Below are 21,515 nucleotides of genomic sequence, written 5' to 3'. Positions count from 1 at the left end.
TATCAGCAATTAAAGCTACATATATCTTTTGATTTTGTAAATATTCAAGATAACTGGTAATTTTCAGTTTTCCAGTAAGATCTTAAAAAAAATTTTTTTTTTTTTAAAAAAGGCTAGCTGTTGGTGTTTAGCAAATGAGTGTCATACACAAGGGAGTATTTGTTTCCCAAGCTCTGAAAAGATTTTTTTCTGGTAATAAAGAGTAAATTATACATTTTAAAAACCAAGTATATATAAGAAAAAGGAATTGCCAAACCTGGAGAGATTTAAAAGAAGCTCGTAATGGGTTCCATGATTTGAATGCCTGCCATGTCTAAGGGCTGTTTGAAGTGCTGCTATAGTTTTGATTACAGAGATAGAGTCTCTGCCTTTTTGTAATTTGCCTTGTAGTTATAGGGTCTGTAATATATAGAAGATGCCTTTAACTTAAAATTTAAGGTTTTGCTGCAATAGGCTGGAATGAGAAAGGGCTGTGGTTAAGGCTAAAGAAGTAAAAGAGGACGGTGCGACGCATTAGACATTTAAAGGCAGTGAGTATCCCTGTAGTCAAGGCAGCATTGTAAACTTCAAAATGAAGTCCCATTTCTGCTACTCATTAACAGTATTACTTTGGCTAAGTTACTTGACTCTCTAAGCCTCTATCTCTGCATCTGTAAAGGGGGGATGATAAGGTGATTTACTGCCTAGGGTTGTAGTGAACAGTGGACATTACATGAGGAAAGTGTCCTCCATCATACCTGGTACATGGTAAACATCAGGTACATATTTGCTGAATGAATGAATGTATGAATGAATGGAATGGTTGGAATACATGATCTCCAACACCAGATTATATTTGAGGGTCACCAAATAGGAGGACCACCAGCAGGATCCTAGTACAGAGGCAAAATTATCAAGGAGAGAATAGAGATAACAAAAAGCAATTTGTGTTTCCTTCATAGTTCAATTAGTCCCCCAAAAGTCAGCAAGTGTTAATCACAGTACAGTTATGAAAAATAGAATTTGCTTTCAGTATTGCTGTACTTTGGTGTGTTTTTTTTAAGCCCTAATTATTCTTTAAAAATATCTTTTTCCCCCTCCAAAGAATTGACTACAATTAGATTCATCTCTCTAACAGATCACTAGTATCTAACTGGAGTTACAGAAATATTTTTCATATTCTAGTTCATCTTGGTAAAAAAAGAAAAAATTAAATCTGCATTCGTCATGGCCTTTCCAATTTGGAATGGATAGAACCCAAGTCAAGCCTACATTTATGGGTGTCGAATACGCATTATTCTTAGGAAACAGAGCTTGGATTTTGGTGCAATCAAAAAGGAAAACCTCTCATATCTATTCTTACTACAAATGTCTTACAAATAGAGTCCTTTTTGAAATAAAGTGAAAAATAATAAATTAAAAGCTACATCAGATTCCCTCACTGTATGCTGGGACACTTGTTTCAAAATGCAGGTAGACTCTGGTTTTCCAGAATGCTGCCCTCAGAACCCTAATGCCAGCCAGCTCGTTTTCCCCGAGGAACACCACCACTGGTGGTGCTTGGGCCCTGGGCCAGCCCCTTGGAGTCTGTGTGCCAGTGTGAACCAGATGGACGGGGCCACACTCAGTGGCCGAAGGGCCTGCTTACCCTTGTGACCCTGCCGCTGGGAAAATTTGTACTTGGTGTTCCAGTTTGGGATGATGGGACCATGTTGCCACCCTTTCTCTGGGCCCCTGGTGCTATCCAGTGCCCACCTCTAGAAACAACTTTAGCACGTTATTGGTTTAGGGTCATGGCAGGGGCCATACTAGTGGGGTCTCCTGTCAGTATGAGCCTAGCTCGCAGCCAAATCCCTCTTACCCCTTTTTTCTTCTTCAATATCCCAAAGGCAGAGATGGACTTTGGGAACTGTCTTGCCAAATTCTGTTTCCACCAGTGCCATCTCCATCTTCAGACCAGATGACGATTTTTCTCCTCTTGCACTGTGTGTTCCAGAAGACATCTTCAGGTTTCTCTCTGAAGACAGTTCATAGTTCTTTTGTGTTTACTCTTTTTTTTTTTTTTTAAGTCATAGTGAAAATGAAGAAATGAAGGTTTTATTGAGGTACCTACCACATGCTACACATTGTCCTGGCTATTTTACATGTATTATCTCATTTAATCTTAATAACCTACATGGTTATCTCCTTCTTATCAGTGAGTTACACGTCAGAAAATTGAAGTCTCAAAAAGACTAAGTAACTTGCTTAAGGTAACTCATTAAAAAGCAGACCTGGGATTCAAACTCAGGTGTGTTTGTGTCCAAGGCCGGGGCTAGAATTCCCAACCTATGATAGGGAAGGAGACTTCTCATAGCCATAAGAATTTCCTGTTGGTACATAGGGCATTGTAAGTATACCACTTGGGGTGAGTTTGGCTGCAAGACAAAAAATGGCATAAACAGTGAGAAATGTTATCATCTCATGTAACAAGCAACACAGAAATAAAGTGATTCCAAGGTTGGTTAATCCAGTGGCTTAATAGCATCATCAAGGAGCAAGGTACTTTGCATCTTTCTGCTCTGCCACACTCTGTATATCACTGCTATCTCCTGTCATGGTTGCAAGTTGACTGCAGCAGTTCCAGCCATTACATCCAGACTCTCACAAAATCCAGCAAAGAAGAAATCAGATTTCTTACATACATCTCTTCCTATTTGTAAAGACAGCTTCTCCCAGAAATCCCTTTGTCCTATCATCGAGGCATGATGACATATCCATGCCTGAACTAATCATTGGCAAAGTATCTGAGTTCATCACGATTGGCTTAAGATAATATTTCAATCCCTGAAGGTGGGAAGCCCATGGCTGTGCAGAGTTCTGACAGTATGGAAGAAGGGTATTATGTTGTGGGATGGTTGTGGCTGTTGTACCGACAAGCCACATCCGCCGTGGGTACACAAGTCATGACTTGCCTGTACTGAAAGCTTGAATATCTTGTATATTTTAAAAGAACAAAACCCTGCTGTTTCTTAGCCTTGTTCTCCTTCTGTGAAGATGGTGCTAACTTTTCTCAGCTGGTCTTCCATTATCCTCACTGATCCACACATATATTTTAAGAGTCTATTATATGCAAAGTACTGTGGTTTTGTAGTCTCTTTTCCTTTTCATCCAATTTGGTTACCCTTTTCAGCTCTGTGGCTCTTGATTGCAAGAAGTACAGCTTTTCGTCTTTGGAAATCTTAGGCTGAAACTCTTCTTAGATGTTGCCCCACATGCCCTGCTGAAGATGATGCAAGTCACATCATTTTGTTCATTAGAAGGTGTATTCTTTTGTTCCTATCCTGGCGTTAGTAACATCTCTTCTGAAAGGTTTGTGGGATGCCTTTAATCATTCCTTTTGGACTGGGAAGCACTGAATATTTCTCTTTAATGCTGCAAAACAGATTACCATGTGCACTGCATCCTACGGCGCTCTTGCTGAGTTCTGTCTCCAAGTCACCAGGAAACAAAAAAATGTGATTGATTAACCTCACAACTTGTGCCATGCTGGCTGCCCTGAGTAGACCCTCAAAAATTGATGGTGAAATCTCTTTCAGCTTTTTATTAAACTTTACCTTCCAGACTTTTTCTGTACTTCTGGGGCATGAAGCTTTCATTGCCTTGGGAGTGCATGCATTAGAATGAGCAATGGAGTAGAATCAGGAGATAAATCCTGTTTCTGCCACTAGCTGACTGTGTGGTCCTGGGTGAGTCATTTACCCTATCTGGGTTTTAGTTTTCCTATCTGTGAAGTAAGGGGCTGGACCAGGCCCCATCTCAAACCTCAAACCTCAAGATTCACTTGTGGTCTTTCCCCCTCACCTATGGTTAGTGCCTCATATTGTATATTTATTGCTGTGTAACAAATTACCACATGCTTAGCTGCTTAACATAACTCAGGTTTATTATCTCAGTTTCTATGAGTCGGAAACCCACGCCTGGCTTGATGGGTCCTCTGCTTCGTTGTCACGAGGCTACAATCATGATGTCAGACAGGGCTGGGGTCTCAGTGGAAGGCTTAACTGGGAAGGATCATTTTCCAAGTTCATGCTCATGGGCTGTGGGCAGGATTTATTTCCTTTTGGATTGTTTGGCTGAGGGTTTTGGTTTCTAGGTGGCTGTTGACCGGAGGCCACTCTCAGTTCCTTGTCACATGGACCAACTCAGCATGGCAACTTGCTTCATCGAAGCCAGCTAGACAGAAGACAGAATCGTTTATAGTCTATTCACTGAAGGGGCATCCCCTCCACGTGGAGGTGGTCTATTGGTTAGAAGCCAATTACTCGAGGGGAAGGGCTTACCCAAGGCCTTGTAGACCAGGAGGGCAGGGATCACTGGGGGTCACCTCAGACGCTGCCCACCACATGACACCATCGCCTCCAGCCTTCCCGGCTTTTCAACCCAGCTTCCTCACTGCTGATGGATGAACCTTTCAGAAACTCTGCCTTCTTTATTCTACTTCCCAGTCCCAGCACAACCCAATTGTCTGACTTCTCTCTCTGACTTGGGCTAACTCACCTTACCTGTTACTCCCAACATGCAAAGCCCTAGTCAGTCAGGTGTATTTATGTTACTTGTCTCTCCGCTTTTGTTTATGCTTTTGTTTCTCCCACGAATAACCTTTTCTCCTCTACTTCAGTGATTTAAGTTCTGTTTAATCTTTGAAGCCCATCTCAAGACCCTAAATCTCATGAAACCTTTCTTCAATTACTCCCACCTGGATATGATCTACTGTCTTTGAAACTTCTTTAAACTTACATTGTTGTCTTTTATCTTGGCTGTGTCACTTGTTAGCTAGTTTTCTTTATTATACAATTATTTAGTCTCTCTGAGCCACAGTTTTCTCATCTGTAAAGTGGAAATATTAATCTCCGTATCACCTGACTGTTGTGATGATTTCACTAGGAAATGAATATAAAGTACTTAGCATAGGACCTGGCACCTGATAGTTGATAATTCATTTTGTTCATGTTGCCACCTAAGTTGAATATTTTCTTTTTGTTGAATGCACTTACCTCTGCAGCCAGATAGTCAGTGCCGGAAAACAGAAACAATGTCTGATACTTATTCTGTAGTTCCCTTAGAATTTAGCAGGGTACTGAGCAACTTACTCAATAAATACTTGTTGATTAGTTGCATGGTTGATTTATAGTTGCTTGATTGACTAATTCATTAACTAACTTATAGACTAGTCCATAAGCTAAAGTTTAGAAAACCTTTTATGTATTGTGTGTTTTAGAAGCAGATGATGGTTAGTTTTGCTGATTTAACTTTTCCAAGGAATCCTTTTGGAGTTAAAAGTAGATACAAATGCATAGGGCTTTGGATGACAAAATAATTCTATGGAGGATTCAGCTCGAATTGCTTGGTTCAAAGTTACAAGTCTTTCCCTTTTGGAATAGCTTTACGGCGTTCTTCCCACACAAGCCTCTTCAGGAATTAGCTTGTCTGGTTCATTCAGTTGCAACTTGTATTATCTGTCTTCTAAAGATATGACCTTATGTTTCTATCATTCTGAAGAATTTGATGATAAATCAATGCGTTTAATAGAAAATTAATTAGAACACTGAATGTTGATTAGATTAGAAAATATGTTCTAATCCTTTCATTTTGTGCTTGTTGCTCATATATATAGATAAAAGCATATTTGGTGTCATCAGTGAGTAATCATTAACTTGATCTAGGACTTCAGAAAATTAAAATAGCACCTATACAATTTTCATTCGACTACTCCCCCCTCCCTTCCCAAAGGGCATACTACAAAGTTTTTGCATGGTCTATGTGGAGATTAAAGTATTGAACCTAAATACAAGTTGCCAAAGTTAAAATCAACAATTAGCTCACTATGGATCTCTGATAATATGTATATTAAAGTCATTTTTGGTTTTTGAGATAATGTTGTTCCTGATTCTTCTATTTAGGTATTCAGACATAGCTATTAGAAAGATTTATTTTGACCTCACCCCAATTGGCTTTTACTAAAACACCTTGCAGCTTATAGTTTAGGTCCCATGTTATTAATTTTCTGCCATAATTTTATTTTTCAAACATGGTTTGTGATCATGACTCTTTCATTGGTCTCTTGTGCGATTACCTGCATGCAGGCTCTGCACGATTACCTCTTTGGATTTTACTTAGAAATCACCCTTCTTTCATTGTAGTTGCTCGTGTTCAAATTCTTGATGATTTTTCCAAGCCATCTAGGTGTTTACAGGGAACCCAGGCTCCCATGTGCCCACTGAAAATATTTGTACCCTTGCAACTGAATTTTTGTATGCTGTAAAGTTTACAAAAAGAAAGGAAAGTTGCAAGATGTGATCCAGTGAAATAGAAAGTGTGGGGAGACCCCTATTATTTTATTAGCAGAGCATCCCCCACTTTTAAAATAGCTCCTCCCGTCTCCCCACTGCAGTGCCCATAATTCCCACAAAACCGGCTATATTCTTTATGATTTTACCCACTTGAGATCTAATCCAGGCTGAACCTACTGAAGTCCTTTCCACGAATTTGGGAATAAGAGCTGAGCATCAGCTGGTGTCAACTCAGTCTCCTTAGATGCCTGGTTCGTGGGATGTTAAGCTTGGGCACACTGGGCAGCTTTATTTTCTGCCATGCATACCTGGGTAAACTCATCTAGAACAAAAATGAGTGAGAAAGAGGAAAACAAAGCAGGTGTATAGAGAGGAAGCAGAGATGAGGAATGGAGTGAGTCTTCATGGTGATGAGTCCCTGCGGCTTATTATCCCTGAAGTCTGGCTTTATTTCTGACCTTGGTTTTTCTTGAGCTATTCCAAGTTTCTTTTATTAAATTTCCCTTTTTGCTCAAGCTAATTCAAGGTGGATTCCTGTGCTAAGGGCAAGGGCAGCTATGACGTGCTTTGCATGAGCTGCCAGCAGTCCTGGGAAGGGTGCGCAGACTACAGGTTCTGGTTTGTCATGGGAAGTCTCTTTGCACATCACTCGCAATCTGTTTCTGTTTCCACAATCACTATTCTGGTTTCTGACATCTTGCCTGACCCTTTGCTTTAGTCCCTAAATTGAGAACTTGCCTCCAAGCTCTGTCCTCTGGTTTTTCCATACATGGCTGCCAGATCCATCTTCTGAAAGCAGGGCTCTGGCTGTGTGTCCCTGTCCCACTTAAAAATCGTCTGTGGCTCTGCATCTCCTGCCAAACTGTTAACTGCAAATGTTTCAACCTGGTTCTCGGGGCCACAACCTAACTTTCCAGCTTAACGGTTCTGTATTTAAGCTAAAGAGGACTGTTTGCTAGTCTCCAAACATCTTTGCATTTTTTGGTTGCTGCCTTTTGTCCACTGCTGCAGCCTCCCATTTTTGCCTTTCAGTATCCTACACGTTCCCCAAGGCCTGGCTCAAAGGATGCCTGCTCCTTGGAATCTTCCCTCTTCCTCCCATCGGGCTGAATATGATCTCTCCTCTTAATTCCTAGAGCACTTGGCCCTCCTCCTTAATTTCTACTTTGTATTCTGGTGATGCATTTGTTTCTTTCCTCTTTGTGTGCATCACCATGCCTTGCAAGTGTCTTTCACACAGTAGGAATGCTCAATAAATATCTCTTGAATGGAGCAGAAATAATCCTTTAACTTTCTGTGGAGAGAGGATATTAATAAGCCACACTTGGTAGATACGGGTGGAACAGATATTTTAACTGGGATGCTATAAGACAAAAGCCTCCAACCTTTTCCTAAGGAGATACAATTTTTTTTCACAGTATAATTTCTTTATTTTCCAATATAAAAATAAAATTTGAGCACAAATCCAGTCTTGCTGGGGAAGGAAGAGACACACGGATTCTACAAACACCTTCAGTGTGGTGGTCTGTGGGCTCAGCAGCTTTACCGATAGTGAGGTCGCAAGGTCACAGGCTGTCTCTTTTTCACTGACATGGTCCTAGATGTAGAATTCTCCATATATTCCGTACAGTCAATCCAATGTGGATTGGATATCGAATACATTTAGTTCCCAAACCCTGTGAGGTGAGTTTTATACACAGATGAGAAAAGTGAGGTCATGATGTTGTTGGCACAGACTTAATTACTAAAGAGTCAGTTCGCCCTGCCAGTGGCCTCTGACTTCAGTTGTGGGCCACCTTTCCCACTGTTTAGTAATAGAAAATAGAATAATGCATTATTGAATTTGAAGACATGCTGAAGGTTGAGACACCTTCAGAGGATGTGTTTCTTTCAGGATTGAGTGGCTGAGTACACATAGACCTGTTCAACCTCCACTGGCTTTTGGCTCAAGCCTTCACCTCTCACCTACTCCTAGCTGTTCACATGTTGCCACCTGATGGAACCACCTGATTTATTTTTTTAATTAAATTCTGTTTTATTGAGATATATTCACATACCAAGCAATCATCCATGGTGTACAGTCAGCTGTTCACAGTACCATCATATAGTCATGCATTCATCACCCCAATCTGTTTTTGAACATTTCCTAAGGCTATACAATTTTGATGATTATGTGGGGAAGAAAAGGGTGGGGTAGGGGTGGGCAGTGGAGCTGGGCACTGAGGAGCCGGTTGGGGACCGTCGGGAGGAACCTCCCTAAATGTGAGGAAGGAGCGTGGTGGCAGCTCGGCCTGGAGGAGCAGCCGGGAGAGCTGCAGGATCAATTGAGCAGTCATGCCCTGACTGCAAGGACTCCCTGGCTAAGCATTTTCTTAGAAATTGCAGCTCGAATGATCAGTGCAGCCATCATCCTGAATCTCAATAATGCACAAGGTGCTGTTTTCCAGATACTCAGGTGCACAGACACATTCGATCTATTACTTTCTTTGCCATTATTCTTTAAACCTTTCAATTCCTTGTAAGAGGGGATGTACGTGTGGCTTTTACGGAAGAAAATGGCTAAGCAGAGTATAGCAAGGGTCATGATCTGCTGAGACTAGATGCTTGGAGTCTTATGCTAAATCAATAAGGCAGGAAAAAAATGAGCTTTTGGAGAAAGGTTTTCTGGGAAAAGTTAGACATGAAACCATTCAGAGAGAAGAGTTGAGTAAGGACTTACTTCTGGTAGGACTGATCAATATGTGCCAGGGTCTGTGACTAGGATAAAGGGAAATTCATGCCGAAAAGTCATATTTTAAAATATCATCACTATCTTATTTCTTAACTGGGCCAGGCTCCCTGGAGAAGGAATGGAATATTCTTTCCCAGAGATATTCAAAATTGGAACATCACTGGAGGATTCCCAAAGAAGGTAAAATCTGGAGGAACCTTCCTCCTTGTAGGCATTAAGAGATGGTTTTAGCAGTGCCGGCATTTGTCTAGCCTGGGATATTCACATTATTGTTTTGCCTATTTCATTAGGAGTTACTTCCATAAATTTTCTGGGGTTTATGGGCACATCTGCTCATCCTGGGACCTGCAGTGAGCAGGTTTATTGCCGGGTCCCCTGTCACCATCTGCAGGTCTCTGGGTAGCGCCACCCTCTCCTGGCCTCTTCCACCACCACTGGGCTAGGCTGGGGGCTCCTGGTTCTTAAAAACTGGTTTCCTAAATACCATGGCCAGATTTTAGAAACTAAAGATAGAGATTCAGTCTCTTCCTAGCATGATCCTTTGTGTACTATATTGTTTAAGCCAGCTATGGCCCCAACCGCTTCTTAGCCTGTAAGGCTTGATCCCCTTATATACATTTACACACTCCTTAATGATGATCATCTCTCTTTCAGCTTCTCAACCAGGGTGATTTTTGGGTCTCCAACCTCTTCCTCCTCTCCCCTATAGTGTATTTTTATAAGACAGGAAAGATAGTGGGTTTTGTGGTTGGTTTTTTTTTTCAACTCATACCTCCAGATTTACAGCTTCTGAAGTCTGGAGGTCTCTTTTCTGAGGGGAAAGGCAGCCTTTAGCCTGTGTAATTTTAATCCTATAGTGCTTTTATGCTTAGTTTAGATTGTGACCTCTTTGTATTTCCTTGATGAGTCCCCGTCCTTTCTGTTCTGTGCTGCGACAGTCACCCCTGAGGCTTCTTCCAGCATTGTTTCATTTGATTTTAGAAAGCCTTTCTAGTTAAATCTCCCCTGAGCATCCCACCCAACATACACACACATTAGTCACAGTGCTTCCTGGGCTGAATTTCACTTGCACAAGTCATGAGCAGTTCCATTTTTACCTCTATGCTCAAGACAAATGATTTTGGTTGTAAATTTTATCCCCCTAAACTGGTTTTTGCTTGACCTTGAGAGGTACTCACCCTGTCTCAGGATGCAGCAAACAGCAGTATGAGCTCAGAAAATTCTGAGTAGTCCCTGTTCCACTTCCTCTGTCCTCTTTGTTATAATGTGGGTGATCGTCAAAACCATGAGATCTGTACAGCCTAGACAACACTTCCGAACAAGGGGAACCCACATTCTTTTCTTGCCAGCATAGCTGGGAACTAAGCTCCATCTGGGACAGGGGTAGTTCTCACCTGGTGGGTGCAGGGATGGGAACAGCAATCCCTGGAGAGGCGTGCTTGAGGTTTAAACGCCCCTGGTGATTCTGAGATGCCCCTCCTCTCGGGTTATGTCTTTCTCTGCCTTCCTTTCTCCTCATCCCCAGGCGCAAACATTGCTTCATAATCCTTATCGGGTCACACGCAGATCACTTTGAGAACTGTGGAGCCTCTCCCTCACAAAACAAAATGAAGCAACTAAAGATAGCTGCATAACCCTGGTACATGTAATTTCAGCAGCTCATTCACTTGCTAAAGCAGTCATCGACTCACCCAGGTTCTGAATCACCGGTAAATCCTGTTAGTGCTGAATTAGCGGAGAATCGGGACTCTAGGTTGGCTGAACAGTTACTTTCTCCATCCTCTCGTGGCCCTCCAGCACTTTGTCCTCTGTGTGTAATAGCACCTACCAAGTGGCTCTGTAGGTTGCCAACCACCATGTCTCTCCCTCACTGGCCTGCTAGCGCCGGGGGCACATGTACCAACCGTTGCTCGTCCTTGAACCTCTAGATCCTAACCCTGGCCCTGCCCTGCAGTAGGTGAAATGAATGAATAAACCACTAAGTCTCTAGGACCCAGAATAATCACTAGTGATCCCTAACTGCCATTCTAGCTCCTCGTTTAAATCTCCCCTTCTCCAGTCCCTCCCGGGACCCTTTAATCAGAGCTATGACACGGAGCTGCAGTGACTTACCTTATTAGCTGGGCTGGCTACATGGCTTCTTCTGGTCCCTCTCGAAAAGCCAAAAGGGATTAAATGACTGTGGGACTGTGCATTTTGAGGGGAATTTCACAACATCCTTAGAGATTATTAGAGTCAGAGTGTGAGGGAGAATTTGATGGGGAGGTGCCCTAGAGAGTGCTCCGGAGCCAGACCTAAAACCCAGTCTCTGCCTTTGGAAGTCACTACAGGAATAGATATTCAAACCAAAAATTGAAATAAAAAGGGGAGCAAATGTGCTCTGCCTTTGGGCATAAAATCCCAGACTCACTGATGGGTGGGGCAAGTGGGGGAAAGATTAGACGTGGGAGCTCTTGTCCCAGCCTCCCAATCAGAAGCTCCTCTCTCTTTCAGGTAGACATAGATTTTGATCCCCCAAGAGACAGCTCCCCACAGACCAAGGCAAAGTCTTCATTAGTTAGCTCACTGGCCTATTGAGGTTTAATTAACCTTGGTGTGAAGTATTTAGAAATCCTCAAAATATAGAGAGGGAAGGCGATGTGTATTTAAAACCATATTTGATTAAGTAAAATATGTTTGTCCTTTTGTAATTGCAGAGTTTGGTCATGTGTACTTTTACTTAGCTTTGTCTTTAGGAAAAGCCAGCTGTTTGAGTTATTTTGTATTGCTTTTTATTTTCCAAGTTTGAGCAGATGATTTCTAATCATATACTTGCAAGCAAGTCCTGTTTAATAGAGAATCTATTAATATGCTTTCTGTTTTTGCTGCTTTGGGTTTTATAGGTTTTTCTGAATAAAGTCCAAACATTCTGGCCTTTAAAGGGAAGAAACAAAAGATAGAGCTTCCTAATTCTTTTCAAGAATTATTTTCAATAATCTGAGAGTACAGGATACCCTCTTGAATTTTCAGAAAAGAGTTCAAATATTCAAATTATTTTTCTTTTCCTCTTTCTTAAAAAAAACATTACCAAATTCCAAGCTGGCCAGCTCAGCATCTTTGGAAGGGAAAGGACAACTGAAGTTTACCTCAGGAAGGTGGAGCCCCCATCACAACTGCACCCAGGTGGCCACAGCGAACGACACCACCCTCCGAGGGTGGGACACCCGAACTATGAGGTCAGTGATCCGGAGCTCTCCTTTGAACAAGGGGCATGGACCTGTTCTGGATTCTTCCTTTTCTCTCCCTTCCTTTCCCTCCTTCATTGAACAAAACCATGGCTAGGACGGAGATGATTATAAGTCACATGCATTTGGGTGGGCACCTGGTTTGTTTGTCTTCATCTCTTTTTGCAGGGGATCATAAATCTTGTTTTGTTTCTTCACCCTAAATTAAGCGAGCATATCCATTGCTGTGGAACCGTTATACCTCAGCTGATTGTTTAATGTTCCATGTTGATAGCCCTTAAGTGGTGGCAGTTTATAATGAAAATTAAGACCAGTGCTTATGTAATACTTCATAAGTGAGATGGTAACCATGGAATGTTCTTAGTCTCCGTGATTAATGACTAAAAGTTGACAATTGCAGTCCCCTTGGATAAGTCGCTCTTATTTAGTTGCCTTTGACGATTTCTGTTCCTTCAAGATACATACCTATTGGGTAATCATATTTTGTCATTTAAGTAATTATATGCAACAACCAGCAGTTCTAATGGAACAAATAAGAGTGATTTTTCTGTTCCGGTTGTGATTTTGATAAGCAAAGGAGTGATGGTGTGCATATCTGTTGTCATGGCAACAGAAGCCTGTGCAAGCTTTTTTAAGATACAGTTTATCCCCTCAGCACACCATAATTTATCACTGAGCTGAAAAGAAGGATGTCTTGTAATAACTTCTGTTGCCTTTAAGGGTGGGGGCACAACTTTAAATTTAGTTCCGTGTCTCCTCTGAAAATTCAGGGGCTAATGAATAATCAATTGCTGTTTCCTCAGCTTGTGCATATCTGTACAAAGGGTTATTCAGTTTCATAATCAGAAGCTGAAAGCTATAGACTCATACCATGATGAATATCCTGACTGAAATCCATTTCTCCATGTCCTATACTTATCTTTGCCACTATTCTCATTGTTCTTGAAAGGGATGTGAAGAATTTCAGTATCTAAAGACAACAAACTCGAACACTGACACTACAGACCAAAAAAAGATTAAAAATATAGCTTTGCTTGGCGATATCTTGTAGTTAACTCGTTTTTCCCTGTGTTGTCTCTTTGTGATGTTTAACTGACTTCCACAGGGAAGCTGAACTACAGGAAATGAAACTAGCTCCTTCTCATTGACTGTTATTTCTCCTTTTGCAAATAGCTTCAGTTTTTATTTAGCCAAGATGCTTTTAATGTTTCTTCTGGAATTTATTGTACTTTTGAATTAAAATAACTGTCACTAGAGCAGGCAGTAAATACTTAGTGTATGCATAACTGTCCATCCAAATCCCAAAGACTTTGCCAAAGTTCTAATTTTATACAATTGCCTGTTTCAATAAGAAGATATTAAGGTTTGGGGTATCTGGTTTCAGGGAAAAATATTCGGATATTGGAAAGGTACAGGATAGAAAAACTGGTTCAAGATTTGAAGAAGGTTTTGGGCTAGAAAATCCAATGTGGGGAGGAAAAAAGCAGATGAAAGGAATTGAGTGTATCTACCTTGGAGAACAGAGAGTTATAAGGTCACTTAATAAGTGTCTTCAAATATGTGGAAGATAATTATAAGGAACAGAAGTGCCCAGTTGTTCACATCCCCACTGAAGCTATAAAGAGTGAAGAAATTAAATTATTGCAAGAGAGATTTACATCACACCCAAGGGAGGAAAATGGAAATGGCAATGTGACACATAAGTGTAGGAGGCTGACAGAAAAGAGACTATAGCCAAAAGACCAAACAAAAAGTGGACCAGTACTTCGTTATTGACCCAGCAGGTCATGCAGGCCTTTTTTCTTTTGTTTTTAAACTACCTTGCAACCTCACTGGATGACTTGCCCCTCTCTTGGGTTTATGTGATCAGAAGGATCCATAATAATAGGTGGGATTTCCTGATTTCAAACCATATAAGTGGCCCGGAGTAGTGGAAATCTGTTCTTAAGTGGTGTGTGTTTGTGTGTGTGTGTGTGTGTGTGTGTGTGTGTTGGTGCATGCACACATGCACTGTAAATAACTATGTGACTGAACTCAACGGCTTTCTTCAGCCTGTGTTTCTTCATCTTTAGAATGAGTGGATTGCCCTGGTCCATCTTGAAGGTACCTTCTAATGCTGACATTCTGAAATGGTGTGAATAGATAAAGAGCAAATCCAGCAGTAACAAACACTGTCTCCTTTTTTTTCCACAGCATTTCCAAATTTTTCTTCCTTATGTATGTGTATGTGTGTGTGTGTGTATGTATAGCTCACAAAACTAGTAACAACACTTCTCCCCACTGTCCTTTTTTCTTTCCTTTTCTTACTGCATCCTTCCAAAGATATGTCCAGTGTCTTATCCAAAAGTCTATCTCAGCTTCTCCATGGCAATCACAGTCCCTCTGGCACACTCTTATTCTCAAGATACCAAATAACACTTCTGACAGCTGGAAACCAATATCAATTCCACAGCTTGCCCAGAAGATCACAAATAAATTCCTGAAAAAAAAAATATATATATATATGTATATATATATATAGCATGTATTACAGTCATTGTCATCACTCAGATGAAAGCCACCAGGCTTAGCTGACATCCACAACCTCTTTTGGGGCCCAGTGCCCAGCCTCCTCGAGCCAAAGGAAAGGAACTTTGATGGGAGCCAGGCAATCCCTGTAAGCCTGGAGTGCCACTAGCTGGGATTTCCCCGCGCTCAGCTGCCAGCCGCGGGACTACTACTACCTCCAAGGCTGGGGGCTGAGAGAGGTTCCTCGGGAACTGGTGCATATCTGCTGAGTTCAGTGGCTTTTCATAATCCATTTAATATTTTTATATGCTGTTTTTCTTTCCCCCCATCAGCCAGATATACTGCATAGAGAATGCCCACGGACAGCTGGTGCGGGACCTCGACTTTAATCCCAATAAACAGTACTACTTGGCTAGCTGTGGAGATGACTGTAGGGTGAAGTTCTGGGACACTAGAAATGTCACCGAACCTGTGAAGACACTCGAGGAGCATTCCCACTGGTAGAGCGACTTATTTGCATGCTGGTTTTGGGGAAGGGGGATTATGTAATTTATTTTGCTAATTACTTTACCATTTGGAAAGGCACAGACTAGCTTAGTTTATGCTGCTGTGAATCAATCAATCAACTTGGTTTTATTTTTCCTAAAGAAACACTAATTCCAAATCTGAGTGTTTGTGATTTATAAACTTAGGAAAAGAAGAAAAAACATTAGAGCCTCTTTTCTATTGAGACAGTGCTGGCTCAAATTTGCAAAAATAAATGAATAAATGTGCACAGATGTTCGGCTGCAGCATTGTTGGAGATAGAAGGAAACTGGAAACCACCCAAATGCCCATCAATAGGGGATTGGTTAAGTAAATTAGGTGACATCCATTCAGTGGAGATTATGCAGCTGTCAAAAAGAATGAAGAGTATCTATGTGTCGGGACATGGAAAGATGCCCAAGATTACTCATTTTTTTCTAAATTATTATTTGAATGTTTACCATATGCTGGGGACTTTTTTTGCTAAGTAAGTGAAAAAAAAATCCAAGTGCAGAATGGTATGTATAGTATGATCCCATTTTTTAATTCAAAGTGGGGGGGGTGTGTGTGTACACGCACACGTACATATATGTACAAACAGAAGATCTGCAAGATTAAGAGCCACATTACCATTAGTAATCCTCTCTCGGGCAAGGAGGGGCACATTACAGGAGACTTACCTTCCATGGTCTACATCTCTGGATCATTTGCATTACTTAGCAAAAGTTATAGTGCTTCTGTAATGAAAAATAAATAAATGAATAAAAAATACCCCCAGAATTCTAGTGTACAGTTTTAATACATTTAATAAATTGCTGTAATTTACTGCAGTCCATGTAGAAATGTTAACTGTTCTCCTTAGCTGCTCTGGGGGGTGCCGCTCTGCCAGCTAGATTTTCACACACCCTCCTCTTGCATCTCTGTGGGCCCTGAAGCCCACACTTTTGGCACTGATTGGAAGGCAAAGCTGACCCAAATCCCTGGGTATGTGCATGTAAGAAAGAAAGTTGGATCCTAATGATCAAAACTCAAGGAACAAGTCCTGGACCCTGGGCTACCTGTCATTGCCCTTTTGTCTTCGGACCTATGGCACCTGGTCACTGAGAAGCTGTCTCAGGAGATTGTGTTTACTATACCAGGCTATCTCGAATCCATATTTTGCTTTTCAGGGAGGAGTTCTTGTTTTTACAACTTTAGAAAGCCTGTCTGGAATGTTGAGTAATAAGCCGCCTTTACCTCCGAGGTAGAAGAAGTTTACGCTAACATTCAGTGTTTCTTGTCTTTGTCTATTGGGCCATAAGAGAATGTTTTAGAGAAACATAATAAACCTAACCCTCTGCTGGAAACCACGTAAAGTCAGACCATGTAGTGTGGGATCGATTCACAAGGCAACTCCTGATCTTCATCCCAGTCAGGCCAGGGTCCTCAGAACCAACCTGAAAACACACTGGTGACATCACTCACACCGAGCCGTCCATCTAACGTGCCGCTCGCTTGCACCCTGCAGGGTATGGAACGTGCGCTACAACCACTCTCACGATCAGCTGATCCTCACGGGCAGCAGCGACAGCAGAGTCATCCTTTCAAATATGGTGTCCATTTCCTCGGAGCCCTTTGGCCATTTGGTAGATGACGACGACCTCAGCGACCAGGAAGACCCCCATCGAGAGGAGAAGTAAGGAAAAAATTAGCCTTAAAATTTTGCAGCGATTCTTGTTGATATCAGAATTTTCTCTTCTCACCGATAATCTCTTGATCGAGGTGATTTATCTAAAAAGCATTCAGGGGTGCAGTTAAGGACAGCATTCTATTTCCTCACTGCAGTTATGGGGACTCACAGTTCTGGAGGTAATTGGCACGATAGTCTGATTTTTGGCATCCAAGACGCATTGCAGTTGGGTTAGGTAACACCTAACATCATGGTTAAAAAATTATATACATATGTATATATTGCTATTCTTATGTGAATGCCATGTATTAAATTTTGAAAACTGTTGTTATTCTTCAGACTCACTTAAACACCAGTGATAATGAGAGCTGACATTCATTCATCCTCACAATAATCCCTGTGTGATACATATTATTAGCATCCTCACTGTAGTAGAGTTAAGCACATAAAATTCAGAGTTGTTAAGTGGTTTGCTCAAAGGCACTCAGCCAGTAAGCGGCAGGACTGGAACTTGAACCCCGTCCTCTCACTCCCCAATCCTGGTCCATTCCCCTTTACCACTTTGCCTCTAGACACTAAACAAAATGTAATATAAAACATGATGCATGTTTCAATAGCACCACCATCTTGGTTGTGTATTTTTCAAAAAAATCATTTTCCTGGGCACTCTGTTCTGTGATACTAACAGCATACGCAATTGGGCGATAGCTCAGGGGCGGGACCCTCTTCACGTGGGCCCAGGGCCCCCTGAGACATGGGGGATTCGGAAGCTTAGCCAGGTCCCACTGCAAGTCAGAGATGGAGCAGGGGTGCATCCTGCTCTCGAGGCCCTTGTCAGGCGCTGCTTGGCTATAACCTGAGTGCAAGCGGCTGCCACTATTTGTGCGACTTGCTTACTTCTTTGCACAGTGAGGAAGGAGCAGGTAAAGCCTTCTTTCTTTTGTCAACAATAGTAAATATTGAAAGGAGACACTTTTTTTGGAGTAGATTTGTTTTCATCTGTGCCAACTACTTCCCATATTGTGAGTGAGCACGTTTCAGATCTTAATGCAGAGACTTCAAACTCCCGTGATTCCAGAGAAAGGAGTTTCTGGCATAAAACGTAGCAGAACTGAACAGTTTGAGCCCTAAAATACAATATGTCTTTATCATACTGTTTGGAGATTCTTTGCATCATTCGATTTCCTGGTTTTTTCTTCCTCTGGCTATCTGAGCTTATCTAAAACTACTTTTGGAGGAAATAGCTCTGTATTTGGAGCTTTTTCCATAATGGTAATTTACAAATTTGTTTCTCCTTTGACTGTTGTTTTTCTACCCAAATCCTGAGAAACACGGGTCAACCAAAGAATAATATTTAAACCCAATTACAGTGGTTTTAGTCTAACAGTCTGCCATTTACAGTCTGGGTTTTGCGTTCTTTGTAATCATCTCTGCTCATAGCCAAAGCAGGTGTTTTTCAGTTACTCTGGATGTCAAGTCTCTAATAGAAGAGAACCCTGACCATTCTCTTAACTGGAACCTCCAGATAGGTGATCTCAGAGAAGCTGTATCAGGAAGGAAGGAAACATTGGCTGGCTGTTCATGTGCCGAGGCATGATGGCTCCAAAAGTTTTTTTGTTCTGAGAATTTCCTAGCAATGCTGATATTCATCCTCTTCTTCCAGTGTTTGTCCACCTATCCTGTTACATTCAGAAAAAGAGAATTTCCCCTGTTGACAATTTTTAAATTATATTTATAACAAAGCATCAGTTGACCTGCTGATAGGCCCATTTATTGGGAAGACCAGGACTTGGTGATGCATTATTAAGGGATTTTCAGAACACAAAGCTCAATGCAGTTGAGGCATGCAAAGGAAGAATGCACCTTTAAGAGTGCATTGTCTTGTTGGGGAGATACAGCATTTTCCTGCAAGCAAATTCAAGAGCTCTTGTAATACAGTGTATAAATTGAGTAGAATGTTTTTGTCAAATGGGCAGAAAGTGCAAAAGAAGCCAGTGTCAGGTTTTAAAAAGTGGCTTCCCTGCACCAGGGGCAGATTTTGGATGTCAGCCCTCAGGACAGAAAGCCCTGTAATTTCTCATTGGGACAGAGGTTCCCTATTCTTCACTTTCTGATACTGGTGTGTTGAGGAAGTCTGTAGTTCTTACGTGATGTGCATAATAAAGGAAAGAGAAGTAAGCTGGATCATCTGTTAGCAGAGTCCCTAGAGAAGGTAAAATGCAGCACAAATTTAAAGGGAGATGAAGTTGGGAAACATCCTAAACGAGAGCAATTGCAAAAGCCCAGCCTGGAAACCAGAGAGCAGGTTCTAGAAGCAGCTTCTCTCCCTGAATGTGGGGCCAGCTTATGAGAACAGTGACCTCGGGAGTTAGCAGTCCCAGGCCCGGCTCTGCACTGACACCCCCTGTCCTGAGCAGGACGCTTCACACACCTGGGCCTCAAGACTCCTCATCCACACAACGAGTGGTTGAACTCGCTGATCTCTAGGGTCCCTTCTGCTCAAAAGTATTGAGATTTTTTAAAAGCATTCTCTCACTCAGATGCAGGGAACAGTTTTCCATCTTGAACCAAAGAGGACCCATGTAATACATCTGGCAGGATATCAAACTCTAGCACCCACCATTCTAATGACCAGAGAAACCAAGATATCATCAGGCAAATAGCATTGATTTCCATAAACGACCCAGAAAATGCTGATTCCTCATAGCTGTGCCAGAGTTTATCAGCTTCTGCACAACCGATCTTACTAGGCTGCACGTAATGTAGGCCATTGTAATTATCCCCGTCATGCAGATGAGAAAACCAGGGGTCAGGGGCTTGAACCTGTTCCTTCTGTCAGGATATCTCATGTCCTTCCTGCCACTTCTCACGGCCCTGCTAGGAGGGATCCACGGGTGACCGCCCTTTGGCCGAGAAGCCCAGCTCTGAGGACGAGACTTCGGTGGCCGTCGGACAGTGCACACACACTGACGGCCTTGTTTACGGTCTGTGTCTCTGTTGACTTCTAGGAACAAAGAGCCCCTTCAGGACAGCGTCATTGCGACTTACGAAGAACACGAAGATAGCGTGTATGCTGTGGACTGGTCCTCTGCGGATCCCTGGCTCTTTGCCTCCTTAAGCTATGATGGAAGGCTTGTTATTAACAGGGTTCCCAGAGCACTGAAATATCACATACTGCTGTGATTCGTTTGGATGGCATTCCTGATTTATCCTCCTGGCAGGTTCTCGAAAATTTGCAGCTATTTGGAGGTAATTAGTTTTCCAAATAGATCCCTCTCCGGGAGAACCAATATTGCCTTCTTTTAATGCAAGCATTTATAAATAATAATAAAGCTTCTTCCAGCTCTACAAACTGACACCTAAAACAAAGTTTTCTCTTTGTTTGAAGATGAAAATAACATCTTCCAAACTGTGATGGGAGTATCATTTTCCTCCCCCTCCCATGATTTCATGGAATTAGTGTCTGTCCAATCACTGCTGGGTTTTTTTCTGTTCGAAGAATGTTAGGCATTTCACCTTTTTTTAAAAACATGTTTGTTTTCATAACATTAACTTGTCTTTCTTGTGAGATAAAAAAATTGGAAAAATAAAAATAAGGTCATGCTGCATGGACTGTTGGCTCATTCTTTAGACAAACTCTTTGCTCCTCATTTGGCCACATAACATGGATCTTTGTTCATGTTCTGTGTCCCAGCCCAGAAAAAAATGAAGGGCGGACAGAGAGTGCCACTTTAAATTTTGAATTCCCTGAGGAAGCTTTGCTGGCTGCCACTTAAATAGGCATGAGAACCTTCTATTCTGAAGCCTGATCCCCAACTTCCAGGTTCTCCAGGCCCTGTGGCAACTGAGCCATAAAAGTCTTAGGAGCCCGGAAATGTGAGCGATGAACACTGCACTTCCCTGCTTAGCCTGTGGGCCTTCTCTAGTCTCTTTGTATGCCATTCGGGATTGTGCTGATGGCTCTGTAAATGTGGTTCTTTATCATTATCATTCCAAGAAGTAATGAGCATGGGCCCGATTTTCTGTCTGTTGGGTATTACCCAGCACACTCTTAAACTCATTGAGATTCAGCATAATCTGCTCTCATCCCATCATTCCCTGATAATCACAAATTGCTGATCCTGCAGCCTTCTCATCTGCGGGGGCTGTGCGGGTCTGGGCTTTGTGTGTCTGGTGCACTGGCCGCCGGCCTGGAGAAGCAGCCGGACAGTGGAGAGAGCCCCTGGCCAGGGGATCTTGAAGATGCCACTTCTGTCCACTCTGACTGCCTTGGTTTCCTCGTCTGTAATTAGAGAGATGGACTGAAGGAGCCCACAGTCTCCAGTCGGCGCTAAGATTTGATTCTTCTACGATTGGCCTCAATCTAAAAAACTGACCTATTCTTTTACAAAACATATAAAATTACATTCCTGATGAAGCTCTCTTGTTTTCCCTGGAGTGTTTGTGTGTTGTTTTCTAAGAACACTACTGGGCACAGGATGACACGTCTTGGATTTTGTTTTTTGTTTTTTTTAGGGGTGGAGGGGGGGCAGTGTGGGAAGTGGGGA

At 42.0% G+C, this 21,515-nt stretch overlaps 1 protein-coding gene across 3 annotated transcripts in view; it reads left to right on the top strand.

The window, feature by feature from the left end:
* EIPR1 (EARP complex and GARP complex interacting protein 1) overlaps window positions 1–20,578 on the top strand; it is a 213,798-nt gene extending 193,220 nt beyond the window's left edge. For 2 of the 3 annotated variants that reach the window (XM_037812843.1, XM_037812845.1), the window contains 5 exons: window positions 9,145–9,222; window positions 12,121–12,257; window positions 15,107–15,274; window positions 16,807–16,974; window positions 19,977–20,578. In XM_037812843.1, the coding sequence (XP_037668771.1) occupies window positions 9,145–9,222; window positions 12,121–12,257; window positions 15,107–15,274; window positions 16,807–16,974; window positions 19,977–20,151 (726 nt within the window). In that variant the 3' untranslated portion in view covers window positions 20,152–20,578. The remainder of the gene's footprint in view (window positions 1–9,144; window positions 9,223–12,120; window positions 12,258–15,106; window positions 15,275–16,806; window positions 16,975–19,976) is intronic. The other variant, XM_037812844.1, reaches the window with a different exon arrangement.
* The last annotated feature ends 937 nt before the right edge of the window (window positions 20,579–21,515 follow it).

Source organism: Choloepus didactylus, chromosome 20, assembly GCF_015220235.1.
Source record: "Choloepus didactylus isolate mChoDid1 chromosome 20, mChoDid1.pri, whole genome shotgun sequence".
In the NCBI taxonomy this organism is placed as follows: Eukaryota; Metazoa; Chordata; class Mammalia; order Pilosa; family Megalonychidae; genus Choloepus; species Choloepus didactylus.
The sequence above is the reverse complement of the archived record's forward strand: the minus strand, read 5'-3'. Positions and strand labels throughout refer to the sequence as shown.